Source organism: Chiloscyllium plagiosum, unplaced genomic scaffold (assembly GCF_037043375.1).
Source record: "Chiloscyllium plagiosum isolate Xiang-an unplaced genomic scaffold, Cpla_swu_hap1 HiC_scaffold_5, whole genome shotgun sequence".
NCBI lineage: Eukaryota > Metazoa > Chordata > Chondrichthyes > Orectolobiformes > Hemiscylliidae > Chiloscyllium > Chiloscyllium plagiosum.
The window spans coordinates 13,918,651-13,935,155 of NW_028270143.1; the positions used below are offsets into that span (position 1 = coordinate 13,918,651).

Here is a 16,505-nt window from a genome sequence, read left to right on the forward strand (position 1 = left end):
TGCTCACAAACCTCACTGGTCTCACAGTTGGACAGAACTTGCTGAACAATCCAAAGCACGCTGACATCTATCCAAGCAACCCATTCATGATAACTGGTTCAGCTTATAACATGAATCATCCATACTTGCCAGAAGTAGCACAGTCATACGCAGGGACCTATATTCTGTACACAAAAGAAATATGCTAACATTTTGCACCTTTCTGAATTGCTGGGAAGCTTGGGGAATCTATAGTTTATTATTGCTTTCACCATGTTAATGCCTTGGTCAATCACAGTGAACTTGTAGAACAATCAGCACCCTTTTCTTTTGTAGTATAAGTTGTTGTGATAACTTGAAATTGGAGATTCTTGTGCTCCTGAGATCAGACACATGATAAACATCTTCGCCAACATTACTTTTTCAGCAATATTTCAGGTTTTGGACAACCAAGTGACTGTTTACAAACTTTCACATTAAATTAACATTACCTGTGAGAAAGCGCGGATCAGTTATCCAGTTTGAGGGGTAGACGGCATACTTGCTTAGGAACCTAGCCTGCAGATATCCATTAAACGCACAATATATGAAAGCTGACGCGAAAGGAATGAAGGGTGTTGCCTTTCCTCCTTTAATTAAGAAAGGGAATATCAATGACCTGTAAGGAACAGAGAATTATTTATGACGATTAATAATTTTTTTTTGAAGAATGAAAATAAAAAAGTAACATGAAGTTTGGTAACTGGTCTACCACAAACATTTTCAAGCTTTCACATGTACTAGAGTATTTATTGCTTTTCATTTTAATTGTCAATATTTCACTGCTTCCTTCACACTTTTTTAAAATCAAAATTAATTAATCGATTTTTGAAAGATATAACAATTATTGGAAGGAAGTTTAAATTTTTCTTCAGTCGTTTGTAAATGTTCAAAAGCACCCTTTCCTAACCCACTGGTCAAACACTTTCACCAAGTGCTTTCAAGCAATTTGGTTTACAATTTGAATGGGCTAATTAGTCACTCCCTGCAGAAAGGGTAGGAGACACAGGAATGTTCTTGTTGCGCTTAATGCTAGTAGTACAATTTCTGATCAAGGGTATATTTTTATGCATGGGCAAGGGAGGTGATGGCCGAGTGGCATTATTGCTAGACTGTTAATTCAAAGACCCAGATGATGTCCTGGGGATCTGGATATTCAATTCGTGCCATGGTAGATAGTGGAATTTGAATTCAATGAAACGGAATTTTTTAAAAAAGTTTAATGATGACCAGAATCCATTGTCGATTGTCCTAACATCTCAGCTGGTTCACTAATGTCACTTTAGGGAAGGAAACTGCCATCCTTACCTGGTCTGGCCTACATGTGACTCCAGACTCTCAGCAACAAGGTTGACTCTGAATTGCCCTCTGGGCAATAAATGCTGGCCCAGCCAAATATGCCTCACCCCATGAGGGTGTTAAACAAAAAAAAACAATTGCCCCCATTAAGAAACTACATGTGTGCTACACCTCAAATACATTCACAAAAATATTCAAGAATAGAGTGAATTGAACAAATCTTTCAGCCAGTTACCTGATGGGTTCTTCCAGTGTGCTGTGTACAGACCACTGTGCTTGGAAGTGTGTCCATTCAAATGTAGCTTGCACGTGTCAGAAACAAGTAGTGTAGGCAGGTTGTGATGCCACTTAGTAAGGTTACATTGAGTTGGTTATTGACCTGCCATTTTGAATCTCAGATCCAGTTAAAACTTGATCTTCAACACTTCCAGCTGAACTGGTGTTCAGTTGCATAATGGATGCTACCTCCACCACCACCCTCCCAATCCCACACCCACCCCATGTCCCCATAACATTTAGTGCTTGTCTGCAGGCTGCAATCAAGGCAACTTCATCCATATTTCCTACTTTTCTCAAGTTAGAAAAGCACAACTTTTGTATAGCCAATGCCCACCAATTATTGTCACAATACTCTCCTTCAACAATTCTTAAAATTACAAAACATTACTTAAATCAAAAACAATCCTTCTGTTGCAGCAGTTTAGTTTTCAATATCCACCAACAGATCAGTGAATTGTATAATCCTGTAACAGTCTCACAAACTTGTTTTAGTGGCTTTTTATTTTGCAACATTGTAACTGCTGCTACCTATAAGGAAGTTAGTGGGAATGGTGGTACATTTACAACTGGCCAAAAATGCAACAGTGAGCACTTGCTGCTTATATCTTTCTTGATGGTAGCTGAAGATTGAATCTTGTTGTTACAAAGTACTCAGAGCAATACTACAGACCATCTATGTATCCATTTTGCACATTGCAAATGTGCAATCTTTAACATTGGTCCTCCTGGCTGCCCTAAAGTGATGATTAATTGGAGGCTAACCTCAAGTGTGTTAAGGCTTTGTGCACAAAGATTCTATACAGCCAATGTAACTCAACTGGTACGTTATGGAACTCTATCCTAGAGCCATCATAAGTTTTTCTATGAAATACTTTTTATTGATGTTTTTAAATCAAAATGATGCCCTGAAACTAAATATTTTGATCAATACTCCACTGTGGAAGTTAAGACTTCCCTTTCCTGACTGTATATGTCATTTATTGAATGAGAGCAATTTTCACAGTTCAAAAAAAATTGGATAGTACACAAGAAAGTGCAATTAATTGCTGCCCTAAAAGTGTAAGTTGAATGTTATCCTTAGTCTGTGTCAAGCCAATTTTATTTTAATGCTATGAGCAGACGTGCTTCACAGTGATGCTGAGATTGCAACAGAGAACATGCAGGAAGAGTTCACCCTAGTTTTACAGGGGAAAAAACCTTTGGTTCATGATTTTGAAAAAAGTCACATGCTCTTCAATTTTAAAAACAGCACATGCTGTCAACATTAAAGAATGGAAAATGCCATAAATACGGAGGGGGTCAGGCAACATCTATGGAGAGAAACAGAGGAGACTTATTTTCCCATTTCTTCCTCTGATCAAAGGCTGGTCAATAAACCATAATACACAATTTGATGAAGAACTTAATTATGCCATTTAAAGTGATTAAAATTTAATATGATGTTGTCAGTTGCATTATTCTATATGATTGCGCTTCACAAATTTCAGATCTTTTAATCTCACAATGAAAACTCATACAATCCAACAGGGAGCGGTCTGTTGGATCAAAAATTGATGTTGAGGCAAAACAAAAATTAAAGGGTAATATTTGACGCATGTTCTTTCTGATTGAATGCGGTTTCTGATGGGCCTCCACAGGACTCACTACTAGACCTCTTACTGTTCTACATATTTTATATATAGGAATGATTCAGACTTAAATCTAGGGAACTATCTAACATTACAGATGCCATAATCTGTAATGGCATCTGGCACACTTGCCTTCATAGCTCAGTCCTGAGAGTATAGGAGTTGGACGTCATGTTGAGGTTTGTAAATGACACTGGTGAAGATTCTTCTGGAATACTGTGTCCAGTTCTGGTCGCTCAGTTATTGGAAAGGCATTAAAATGGAGAAGGTTCAGAAAAGATTTATCATGATGTTGCAGGGTATGGAGGTTTTGAGGCTTTTTTTTAAAAAAAAAAGATGGGGACTTTTTCGCTGGCATGTAGGAGGTTGAGAGACGACATTATATAAGTCTATAAAATGTGGAATTTAGATAGGGAAAGAGAACTACCATTAGCCCTATGATGGGGGATTTCAAGGCTAGGTGGTATGTATTAAGAGAGAGGAGAGAGATTTTAAAAAAGATATGAGGAGCAAATGTTTTTAAACACAAAGGGCAGTTTCCACGTGGAATGGAATTCCTGAGGAAGTGGTGGGTGTGCTTAAAATTAGAACGTTTAAAAGACATTTTGGATAAGTACGTGATTGGGAAAGGTTTGGAGGGATATGGGCCAGGTGTGGGCAGGTGAGACTAGTTTGGGATTAGGTCTGGTATGGCTTGTTTTGGATCAAAGAGTCTGTTTCCATACTATAAGACCATGATCTCAGTTAAACGGTCCCCAAGTCTCATCTTGTGGCGAAGAAAACAATCCTAACTTAATCTTTTGTCGTTGCCAAGGAGGAGAATTCTAATAATGTCCTTTAGGATTTCTCTACCTCTCAATTGATCATGTCCTGCCTATAATACTGTGAGCAAAACTGTACACATAATCTAGCTGTGATCTAACGAGTATTCTGTACAATATTTGTAAAATCTCCATGCTCTTATACTCTGGACTACAATTAATATGGGGAAAAAAATCTGTAAACTTTAACACTTTAAGTGCCTCCCCTACTACCATCAGGGATCTACGGCCATGGATTTTAACGTTCTCTGTTCCTCTTCACTTCTCAGGAATTTAGATTTTAAATTTGTAATTCCTTTGCTCGTTTATCCTCTCCAAAATGTAGTCCAACGCTCTTTTGTGGATTTAATTCCTTCCATCACTTTCTGTCCACCCGATTAGTCTTGTCTGTTTCTGCAATCAATCATGTGACCACTTTCAGATTATCTGTAATCTTTTTAAACCACCTTGTCCATCTACAACACAAACTTCAAAAGAATTATATACCTGAATCCAAGGTCCCTCTGCTCTAAAAACACCACCCAAGGTCCTACTATTAATTGTATAAGCCCTACCCTTTTGTTGTACCAAAATGCAATATCTCACATTTATTCAGATTGAACTCCATCTGCCATTTTTCAGTCCAATGACCTGTTTCATCAAGATCCCTTTGTAATATTTGAAAACCTTTTTTTTGTCTACAATGCCACCAATTTTGGTGTGGTCTGCAAACTTACTAACCATACCTTTTATATACTCATCTCAAATCATTTACATAAAATGACAAGTGGACCCAGGACTGATCCCTGTGGAACATTGCTGGTGACAGGCCTCCAGTCCAAACAAAAAAACCCTTCACCATTATTCTGTCTACTGCTGCTAAGCCAATCATATATTCAATCAGCAAGCTCACTCTGAATCCCATGTGACCTAACTTTATTAGTTTGTCTACCGTGTGGAACCTTGAAGGCTTTACTAAAGTTCAAGTAAACAGTATCCACTGCTCTTCCCTCAACCTTTTTGGTAGCCTCCTCAAAAAACTCAAATCAAGGTTGAGACACATTATTTTCCTCACAAAATCATGCTGACTATCCTTAATCAATTTTTGCTTTTTCAAATGTCCATTAATCCAATCTTTTATAATTCCAACAATTTACCCACAACTGAAGTCAGACTCACAGGTCGATAGTTCCCTGGGTTTCTCCATACAACCTTTGAAAAGCAAAAGTACAACATCAGCCACCCTCCAGTCATTAGGCACCTTACCCATAGTTATAGATGATGCAAGAACCTCTGCGAGGGGTGTCACAACTTCCTTCCTTCCCACAACATGCTGGGATACATCAGAGCATGACTCAGATCTATCCACTTGTACATTCTCCAAGATGTCCTAAAACTTCCTCTTCTGTAATGTGAAATGTTGTTAAAACATGAATTCATTTCTCGGCTTTCTCTAGCCTCCATTTCTTCCTCCACAGTAAAACTGACCTGAAACATTCATGTGATCTCTCTCTCTCTCATCTACTGGGGTTCAACACAAAGATGACCTCTGATCTTCAAGGGGTCCTACCCTCTCTCTACTTATGCTATAGCTCTGAATGCATTTGTAGAATCTCTTTGGATTATCCTTAGCCTTATCTGCCAATGCTATATCAAATCCCACCTTTGCCTTCCTGATTTCGTTAGGAATGCTCCTACACTCTTTATATTGATTAAAAAAGATTCAACTGAGCCAAGTTGTCGATATCTAAAATAAGATGCCCTTTTATTCTTGGCTAGGATCTCTATCTTTATTCATTTGTTTCTTAATCTTACCATGCTACCCTTCATTTTAACAGGAACAAAATACTCTGTACTCTTGTCACACATCCAGTTACCTGCAAACAGTGTACTCCAATCAACTTTTCTAAGTTCTTTTCTCTTCCAAGGAAAATTTACCTTACTCCAATTAAAAACTTTAAACTTTGATGAAAGGCTTTCCTTTTCCATAAGGATTTCAAAACTAATAGAATTATGATTACGAGACCCAAAGTGTTCCCCCACTTTTACTTCAGTCACATGCCCTGCCTAATTGCCCAAAAGAAGGTCAAGTTTTGTTCCTTCTCAAGTAGGAGCATCCACATAGTGATAAAAATTTTCTTGAACACATTTGACAAATTCTTCTCCATCCAAATCTTTAATACTATGATAGCCTCAGTCAGTCAATATTTGGAAAATTAAAACCCCCCACTATTATCTTATATCTCCTTACATGTTTCTCAATTTCTCTTTGACAATTTTTTGGAGGGGGGGTGGGGGGAGGTTGGAGGTGGAGTGGGCATATAGTACAATCCCATCAAAGTGATCATGCCTTTCTTACTTCTATTCATTTTCAGAAATATCTCCTCTACTTACAGCAGTAATGTATTATTTAATCAAAAATGCTACTCCCTCTCCTTACTTACATCCTTTCTGACCCTTCCTATAGCATCTAATAGAGTCATAGAGATGTACAGCATGGAAACAGACCCTTCAGTCCATGCCGACCAGATATCCCACCCTAATCTAGGCCCACCTGCCAGTTACTGGCCCATATCCCTCCTAATCTTTCCTATTCATATACCCATCCAGGTGCCTTTTAAATATTGCAATTGTACCAGCCTCCACCACTTCCTCTGGCAACTCATTCCATACACGTACCACCCTCTGTGTGAAAAAGTTGCCCCTTAACTCTCATATCTTTCTACTCTCAACCTAAACCTATGCCCTCTAGTTCTAGACTCCCCGATCCCTAAGCTGCCAGTTCTGTCCATTTCTCAGTTAAGTTTCTGTAATAGCTATGACATCCCAATCCCATGTTTTAAACGTACAGAGTTAATTAGCCTTTCTGGAAAAACCACTTGCATCAAAATTAGTGCAATTCAGTTCTTCAGAATTACTACATATTCTGACTTGCTCTGTTCACATTCAGAACCTTCCCCATCAATCTTGCTACTTGCTACTTAGAATACCTCCACCTTCCCGCCTGCTCCACCAACAAGTATCAAGTCTCTCTTGATAGAATTAGCAAACATTCCTGCTAAGATTTTGGTCCCTTTCCAGCTCAGGTCAAGCCCATCCTGTTCTGTCCCAAAAGAGATTCCAATTGTCTAAAATCTGAATCCCTGGACAATACACTCTCTTCTGCAATTGATTTCTCTCCTTTATCCTTTTGTTCCTTCCCTCATTCAAGTTTGGCATTGGGAGTAAACCATAGATTACTACTTTTAAAAAAAGTGTTTTTAAAAAATATATCTAACCTCTTAAAATTTGTTGTGTGAAGCTTTAATCTTTTACCCAAAAATGTCATTCTTACCAATGTGTACATTACTTCCCACCTTCTCAATGCTTGAAACTCTTAGAAAGGTCCTTAATCCTAGCACCTGGAAAGAAACTTACCATCCTAAATTTACTTTCACTGCCACAATCTCCTGACTATCACTCCTGTCAGGGGCATAGTTCTATTAAATTTTGTCAAACGCTGCTTAGCGTAAGAATCTTTCCCTGTGCCCAATAACTGACTGCCACAGAGAGACTATCCCCTTGAACATTATCAAAGCTGAATACCTATTTGGTAGACTAATAGCCACCAGAGACTTTTGAACTCTCTGCTAACCTTTCCTGACAGTCACCTGTCTATCCAACAGACCCTGCTGTGTTGTCACTTCTCTAAATCAGAGCCATCTTACTCTGTCCCTCTTATGTGCCCTAAATAACATTAAGCCTAAAAAAGAAAAGGAACTTTCAATGACACCTCATACATAATCTAAAGCAAAATTTATGTTAAAATGCAAAAAAAAATTAAGATGTACAAAACAGAGTCATAGAGCTGTCCAGCATGGAAACTGGCCCTTTTGTCCAACTCATCCATACAAACCAAATATTCTAAATTAATCTAGTCCCATTAGTTAGCATTTTGTCCATATCCCTCTAAACCCTTTCTCTTCATATACCCATCCAGATGCCTTTTAAAATGTTGTAATTGTACCAGCCTCCACTACTTCCTCTGACAGCTCATTCCATACACACACCACCCTCTGTGTGAACAAGTTGCCCCTTTTAAATCTTTCCCCTCTCACCTTAAAACTTATTCTGTATAGGTTTGGACTGCCCCACCTGCAAAAAGGATCTGTTATTTGCGCTATCCATGCCCCTCATGATTTTATAAACCTCTATAAGGTCACCCCTCAGCCTCCAATACTTCAGGGAAAAGAGCGCCAGACTGTTCAGTTTCTCCCTATAGCTCAAATCCTCCAACCCTGGCAACATCCTTGTAAGTCTTTTCTGCACCCTTTCAAGTTACATAAATACACATTCTTCCTACAGCAGGGAACCAGAATTTCATGCAGTGTTCCAAAAGTGGCCTAACCAATGTCCTCTACAGCTGTAACATGTTCTCCCAACTCAGATTCAAAACTCTGATCAATAAATATAAGCATACTGAATGCCTTCACTATCCTGTCCACCTGTGACTCTACTTTGAATGAATGATGAACCTGCACGCCAAGGTCTCTTTGTTCAGCAACACTCCCCAGGACCTTACCATTAGTGTACAAGTCCTGCTAAGATTTGCTTTTCCAAAAAGCAGCACCTTGCATTTATCTGAATTAAACTCCATCTGCCACTCCTCAGCCCATTGGCCTATCTGGTCAAGATCCCATTGTAATCGGAGGAATACTCCTCCTACTGACCACTATATCTATAAATTTAGAGTCATCTGCAAACTTATTATACAGACCTCCCATGTTCACATCCAAATTATTTATATAAATAGAAAAGCAGTGGACCCAGCACCAATCCTGTGGCAGCTGCTTGTCACAGGCCTACAGTCTGAAAGGCAACCTTCCATCACCACCCTGTCTTCACCTTTGAGCCAGTTCTGTATCCAAATGGCTAGTTCTCGCTGTATGCCATGAGATCTAACCTTGCTAATCAGTATCCCATGGGGAACCTTGTCGAATGCCTTACTGAAGTCCATAGAGATCACGTCCACCGTTCTGTTACTTCTTCAAATAAAAACTCAGTCAAGTTTGTGAGACATGATTTCCCACGCACAAAGCCATGTTAACTATTCCTAATCAGTCCTTGCCTTTCCAAATACATGTACATCCTGTCCCTCAGGATTCCCTCCAACATGCCCACCATCAACATCAGGCTCACTGGTCTATAGATCCCTGGCTTGTCCTTACCACAGTGGCACCACGTTAGCCAACCTCCAGTCTTCCAGAACCTCACCTGTGACTATCAATGATACAAATATCTCAGCAAGGGGCACAGCAATCACTTCCCTAGCTTCCCACAGAGTTCTAGGGTACACCTGATCAGGTCCTGGGGATTTAACGACCTTTATGAATTTTTAAAACATCCAGCACTTTCTCTGTAATATGGACATTTTTCAAGATGTCACTATTTAATTCTGCACGTTCTCTATCTTCCATATCCTTTTCCACAGTAGCCACTGATGCAAAATACTCATTTAGTATCGCTCCTATCTCCTTTGGTTCCATACATAGGCAGCCTTGCTAATCCTGGAGGGGTTCTATTCTTTCCCGAGATACACTTTTGTCCTTAATGTATTTGTGGAACCCCTTTGGATTCTCCTTAAACCCAAAACTATCTCATGTCCTCATCTTGCCCTCGTGATTTCCCTCTGAAGTAAATTCCAACTGACTGACTTTATATTCTTCTGGGAATTCACTCGATTCCTGCGGTCTCTCCCCGACATATGCTTCCTTCTTTTTCTTGATCAAAACCACGATTTTCCTAGTCATTCAAGATTCCCTACACCACCAGCCTTGCTCTTCACCCTCACAGGAACATATTGTCTCTGGACTCTTACCTAGCTTTTGAAATCTTCCCATTTTTTCAGCTGCAAACATCCACCACCCCCCAACATCAACTTTATAAAAATCAACCACTTAGCTGATTAATTCAGTTGAGTTAAAAACAACTCCTCTTCGATAAATTCCTAGGCAGAAAAAGAATCTTCTCCAGAGCTGACCATGTTTAGGACGCAAAAATGAAAGCATAACATTTTAAAGAAAAACTATGTGCCTTTAACAAAAAAGCTTTTACAATGTAAAAACTCCCTTTAAAACGTGCATAGTTTTTTTTATGCTTCTAAGTTCACATTTAAGGATAACTTCAGCCATTCATCATAGGCCCCCAAAAAGCTTGTTGGAAAATGTCGGTTAGGAAAGAGAAAATTGCAATTTTTTTTTTCTTTAAAAAAAGTGTTATGAGACAAAATGAATAAAAATCTTATATTAGCGAAATATAAGTTTGAGGGAATGAGAGGAGGATTTCTATCTGTAAGCAGAGGTCAATAATCAGGGAGAATATATTTAAAGCAATCGGTAGAAGGGTTAACAAGTGATTTTCTTTCCCCACTGAGAAAATGCAGAAAGTCTGGAACTCACACTTAAATGGGTGCTGGAGTCAGAAACGCTCATTAGATTTAATACTAAGGATCTAGAGCTAGAACATAAAAGGGGTGCATGTACGTTGTTCCTTTAAAGTGGTGTCATGCTTGCCTTCATCAGTCAGAGCATTGAGTAAAAGAGTTGGGACATCAGGTTATAGCTGTACAAGACAGTGGTAAGGCCACATTTGGAGTACTGCAAATAATTCTGGTCACCCTGCTATAGGGGTTATTAAACTGGAAAGAGAGAGTGTAAAAAAGATTGACAAAGATGTGACTAACACTGGAAGGTTTGGAAGTACAAGGAGAGGCTGCACAGGCTGAGATTTGTTTCCCCCTGGGTGGAGGTTGAGGGGTGACCTTATAGATATTGATAAAATCATTAGGGGCGTGGATAAAGTGAACAGCCAAGGTCTTCTCTCCAGTGTAGGAGAGTCCAAAACTAGAGGGCATACATTTAAGAGAGGGGGGAAAAAGATTTAAAAGGGATCTGATCAGTGCATATGGAACGAGCTGCCAGAGGAAGTGGGTGCAATTATAACATTTAAAAAGACATTGGACAGTTACATGCATAGGAACGGTTAAAGAGGAAGATATGCCAAATACAGGGAAAGGTGACTAATTCAGTCAGGAAACCTGGTGGCAAGGGCAGGTTGGGCCAAAGGACCCGTTTCCATGATGTATGACTAAGTCTAGGTCTACGAGGAGAAAGTGAGGGCTGCAGATGCTGGAGATCAGAGCTGAAAATGTGTTGCTGGAAAAGCGCAGCAGGTCAGGCAGCATCCAAGGAACAGGAGAATCAACGTTTCGGGCATAAGCCCTTCCTGAAGAAGGGCTTATGCCCGAAGCGTCGATTCTCCTGTTTCTTTGATGCTGCCTGACCTGCTGCGCTTTTCCAGCAACACATTTTCAGCTAAGTCTAGGTCTATCAGATGACACATTCACAAGGGCTGAGTGACCGCCTTCAGTGCTGCAAATTTTTCCACTGTTTTTAAGCGATTCCAGATTCAGTGATAATTTCAATAAGGAAATTGGCGAAGTGTGACAGGCACCATTTCAGGTTGAACCTGCAACTTCCATGTTAGCTTTTCTTTTGGGTGAACGCCGAAATTCCATTTTTTGCTATTAATTAACTGTAATATTTGCTGCAGTGGGACAAAGTGATGACAGTAATTTCCAAATAGTTTTGACAAAGGGAACAATGGAGTGGGACAAATATCTGCTAGTAAAATACAGAATGGTGTCATTAGTTGCTAAAGACACTTACTTTAATTCCTTGTGCTAGTGACCCCCATTGTTCCATTTTCTTAACCACTGAAGTTCAAATGCATAAGGAAATAGTGTAAATTAGCGACAAATCAGAAAAAGAAATAACGAGAGAGGGGGAAAGAGAAATAAATTTAAAGTCTAACAATTTATTACCTGCAGGATTGAGACACCAATTCCAAATGTTCACTTGGGTCTCCAAGTTTGAGTAGTGTTGCAGGAAGATAAACCATATCATTGGGAAAAGTCTATACAATGTGAAGTGATAGACTAAATATGCACAGCAAGAATAACTTGTAGTACAGTGAGAATTTAGCAATGTCGTGACACTCATGACAAAATTAACAGTGATCTACTATTCGTGTGAAGATAGCAGCAAGGCAACTTTTGGCACTAGTTACAGAGGCAGCAGTCAGACAACCTCTGTATACGGATGGCTGTGGCCTATCACCATGCAAAGGAAGATGTTCACATAATAGCAAATGAATTCCTGAGGGTTGCTAAAGTTTTCTGCTGCAAAACAACATCTCTGAAGCCAACCTATTGCTAACTGTACCAGGCACAAGCTGTAAAGCACCAGACAAATCAGAGGACACCAGTGTCAGTTGTAGAAAGCACCTCATACCTTGGCAGCATGTATTGTAGGAATATTACTGTTGATGAAAATACTAGTGCACACATCCAGAAAACAGACCACCTACATCCCACTCCACGATCATGTTTAGAAGCAGCATGACATTAAGCTGAAGATTAAAAAACAAACTATACCAAACCATTACCTACTGAATGGCACAGAACCCTAGGTCTGCTACATCAAAAAAGGTCTGAAATGTTTGCAAAGAGACCTAATGTCCTTCATGAGAATTTGATAGCAGGAAAAAAAGATGGCAGGTTTATCATCAACGCCACACTCACAGGAATCCGATTCACTAGAGAGCAAGAAAAGGACAACCAACTCCCATTCCTAGACATGATGGTACAGAGAACACCGAACAGAGAATTCACCACAAAGGTATACAGGAAAGCCACACATACAGACCAAGTCCTGAACTACAAAAGCAACCACCCCAACACACACAAAATAAGTTGCATCAAGACACTGTTCAAAAGGGCCACAACACACTGCAGCACACCAGAACTGCAAAAAGAGGAAGAAGAACACCTCTACAAAGTATTTGCCAAAAACGGATACCCGAGCAATTTCATCAACAGATGCCTAAGGGAAAGACAACGGAATGAGGACGTGCCACAACCCAAAGGACTAGCCACACTACCATACATCAAGAGCATTTCTGAACTGACAGCCAGACTACTGCGACCACTAGGACTCATAACAGCACACAAACCAACAGCCACCCTAAGACAACAACTCACCAGAACGAAGGACCCAATACCCAGCATGAGCAAAACCAATGTAGTGTACAAAATCCCATGCAAGGACTGCACAAAACACTACATAGGACAAACAGGAAGACAGCTAACGATCAGTATCCATGAACACCAACTAGCCACGAAACGACACGACCAGCTATCCTTAGTAGCCACACACGCAGGTGACAAGCAACACGAGTTCGACTGGGACAACACTACTATTATAGGACAAGCCAAACAGAGAACAGCCAGGGAATTCCTAGAGGCCTGGCACTCATCACAGATTAAATCAATAAGCACATCGACCTGGACCCAATATACCGGCCACTGCAATAGACAGCTGGAACTGACAACCGGAAGCAACAGATTCAAACCACTACAAATGCCGGAGAAAAGATCACAGAAGCGCTTCATGGGAGGCTCAAGCACGGAGGATGTCACCTATACAGGGGACGAAACGTCTGCAACACAAATTCCCAGCTCGGCGAACAGAACCACAACAATTAGAGATGTTTTACTACAGTTGTACAGGGCATTGGTAGGCATGAAGTGTACTGCATACAATTATGGCTTCCTTATTTAAGAAAAGGCCTTATTGCATTTTAGGTAGTTTAAAGAAGGTTTACTCCACTGATTCCTCGGAGAAGAGGTTATCCTATGAGGAAAGGTTGGATATGTTTGATCTAAATCAATTTGGAGTTTACAAGAATGAAAAAAAATCTTGAAGAAATTTAACAGGTGGATGCTCAAAGAATGTTTCCAATTAATGGAGAGACCACAAGGGAATACAGTATAAAATAGGGGGAAATCCCCATTTAACATGGAAATGATAATTCTTCTTTTCCCACATGGTCCTTAGTCAGTGAACTCTCTCCCAGAGAGCAACAGTGGAGGCAGGAACATTGAATAATTTTACAAGTCGAGGGTGATAGAATCTTCACCAACAAGGGAGGTAAAGATTATTGGGGATTATGCAAGAAAGTGAAAGTAAACCTGTAGCTGGATTAGCCATGAACTTAATGAATTGGTGGGTCTAATGGCCTAATCCTCTCCCAACCCATTTGATGGAGGAAAAACAAACTCAGTGCAAATAATAAAGACACTTCCAAACGTTCTGCATTGCAAAGTTCTCTTGAGAACACACTGCAGAAAACCAGACTTTGTGGAAAAAAGCATGAAGTCTGGTTCGGCATGTTTCAAGGATGATCTATAAGAAAGATTCACAATATCCAACATGGTTAGGCAGAGAACAGAGATGACACATCTGAAGAAGTCCTCCAACCCATTTCCCTCCATCAGTACAATCACCCAAATACAAAACAGTGACAACATGAATTGCAAGTTTTTTGACCACCTATGTCGATATCAAGCTCCTCAGGAATGAAAAGACCCACATTAAATCAAATCATTTTCAGTTTGGGCATATTTGAATAGTGAAGAGGCAACCATTAATCAGCAACAGTGAAAAATCAACCACTCATTCATGGTGAACGGTGACTTGCACGTTCTTTCAAACTTGCTGTATCTTTTTAATACTTTAAACAATCTACATATTAAACTCACCAATATTTTTCCACCAATGAGCCAGGAGTCATTGCACTACACATTGCTGTTAATGAATTGAATTTATGTACAATTGTAACATTTAAAAGGCATCTGGATGGGTATATGAATAGGAAGGGTTTGGAGGGATGTGGGCCAGATGCTGGCAGGACTCAATTGGGTTGGGATATCTGGTCAGCATGGACAGGTTGGACCTAAAGGTCTGTTTTTATGCTGTACATCTCTATGATGTTGTTATGACAGTGAAACTGGCAGGATTTGTTATTATTCCAACTACAAAACTGCCAGAAATTTCCCCAAACTGCATCGTTAAAATAGAAATCTTCTGAAATCACTTCAATTGATGAATTTCCACTTTGATGAGGTTAGTCTCAATGTAAAGATCCTTGGAAAGTCATGCATCACTGATTCAAACATAACAAGGGTTTTAGTGACAGAACAAATTCCTCAGTCGTGCTGTGCAACTGCACTGACCCCGATAAACTGGTTCTACAATTAAGCCCATGAAGAAACACCAGAAGAAATCAGACCATTTAGCCCATTAATACTGCTCCACCATTCAACCATGACTGAAAAGTTTTTTAATCCCATTCTCCCACTTTCACCCTGTAACCTTTGGTCCCCTTAACCATCAAGAACCTACTTGTCTTAAAATATACTCAATGACCAATTGTGCAAAATCACAATAGCAACAAAATCAGAGAATCGTTACACCACAGAAGATGAGCATTTAGCCCACCTTGTGCATGTTGGGACAAAAAAAGCCCTCATAGAACTGACGATGCTGAAAATCAGAAACAGTTTGGAGTTCTGAAGAAACGTAAACTCGGTTTCTCTCCACAGACACTCCAAGTTTTTTTTTCCAGCAATTTCTGTTTTTAAACTTTTTTTTAAAACAGCAAGTTTATAGTATTTCGTTTTATGCGTTAATTTTTGCTGCATGCAAAATTAAAAAGTGGTGAATAATCAATTGCTGTCTTGTGATGAATGAACCAACTTGATTATTGTTTTGAGCACCAGAGGGTCTCCTTGAGTCACGGTAAGGTCGAAAAAGCCACGAGATCAGTAAACCAGACTTTGCTGGGGGGGGGATAAGCACGACTTTGCATCTTAATGCAACCCTAAAATACTAGTGGCCCGCCAGTTTTCAGAGAGATAGGTGGGCTGTGAAGCCTGCAGCTCCTACCGGTGGACGTAGTGGCCGATGAACATTCCCAGAAGCAAGCGATTGGGGAGCGACAAAGGTTTAATGTCAGTGCTGAAACACATCAGGTAGAGTGGCACTGTCAGAGACGGCAGCTCCTGGATGAACCAAGCAACCTTCACGTTGACTGGAAAACCGAACTTGCTGCAAGCGTACCTCCCGTACGGCAAATCGACGAACTTCGAGAGCACGAATATGACACCTCCCAGCAAGACCATGAGCCAGGACAGCGACTTCAGCAAAAATTCACTGTCATTATCCACACCCAAAACTAACCGGGACAGTGACCGCCAGAGCATAATGAAGAATTGCTGCTAATTGGCAGGACCTTCTCTACACAGAAGGCGACCCAGAAATTTCAACAATGGTGAAGGCGGGTTAAATATTGTCACTGCGTTCCTGATGAGAGAAGGCTTTAAGAGAGCTTGTGACTGACTTGATATTAACCAATCTTGAAACGGCGTTCCTTAGCGAGAATGTGACGTTAATTCGCAAGAGGACTGTAAAATCCAGCAGCAGCGAATGAGAGCAGAGCCGTGTTCCCAGCCACTTTTAAGAAAATAGCCCGAACAGGAACTTCCCCCTCTTGCTCATTGCAGCATTGCTCCCTGAGAATACTTAACCATGAATGAAATGCT

The 16,505-nt window shown here is 40.1% G+C and overlaps 1 protein-coding gene across 1 annotated transcript in view; it reads right to left on the reverse strand.

The window, feature by feature from the left end:
• Positions 1–16,267, reverse strand: part of srd5a1 (steroid-5-alpha-reductase, alpha polypeptide 1 (3-oxo-5 alpha-steroid delta 4-dehydrogenase alpha 1)) — a 31,328-nt gene extending 15,061 nt beyond the window's left edge. The window contains exons 1-2 of the mRNA XM_043689629.2: positions 15,850–16,267; positions 471–637 (exon numbers count right to left, since the gene is read on the reverse strand). Coding sequence (XP_043545564.2) covers positions 471–637; positions 15,850–16,166 — 484 coding nt within the window. The 5' untranslated portion in view covers positions 16,167–16,267. The remainder of the gene's footprint in view (positions 1–470; positions 638–15,849) is intronic.
• Between the last annotated feature and the right edge of the window lie 238 nt (positions 16,268–16,505).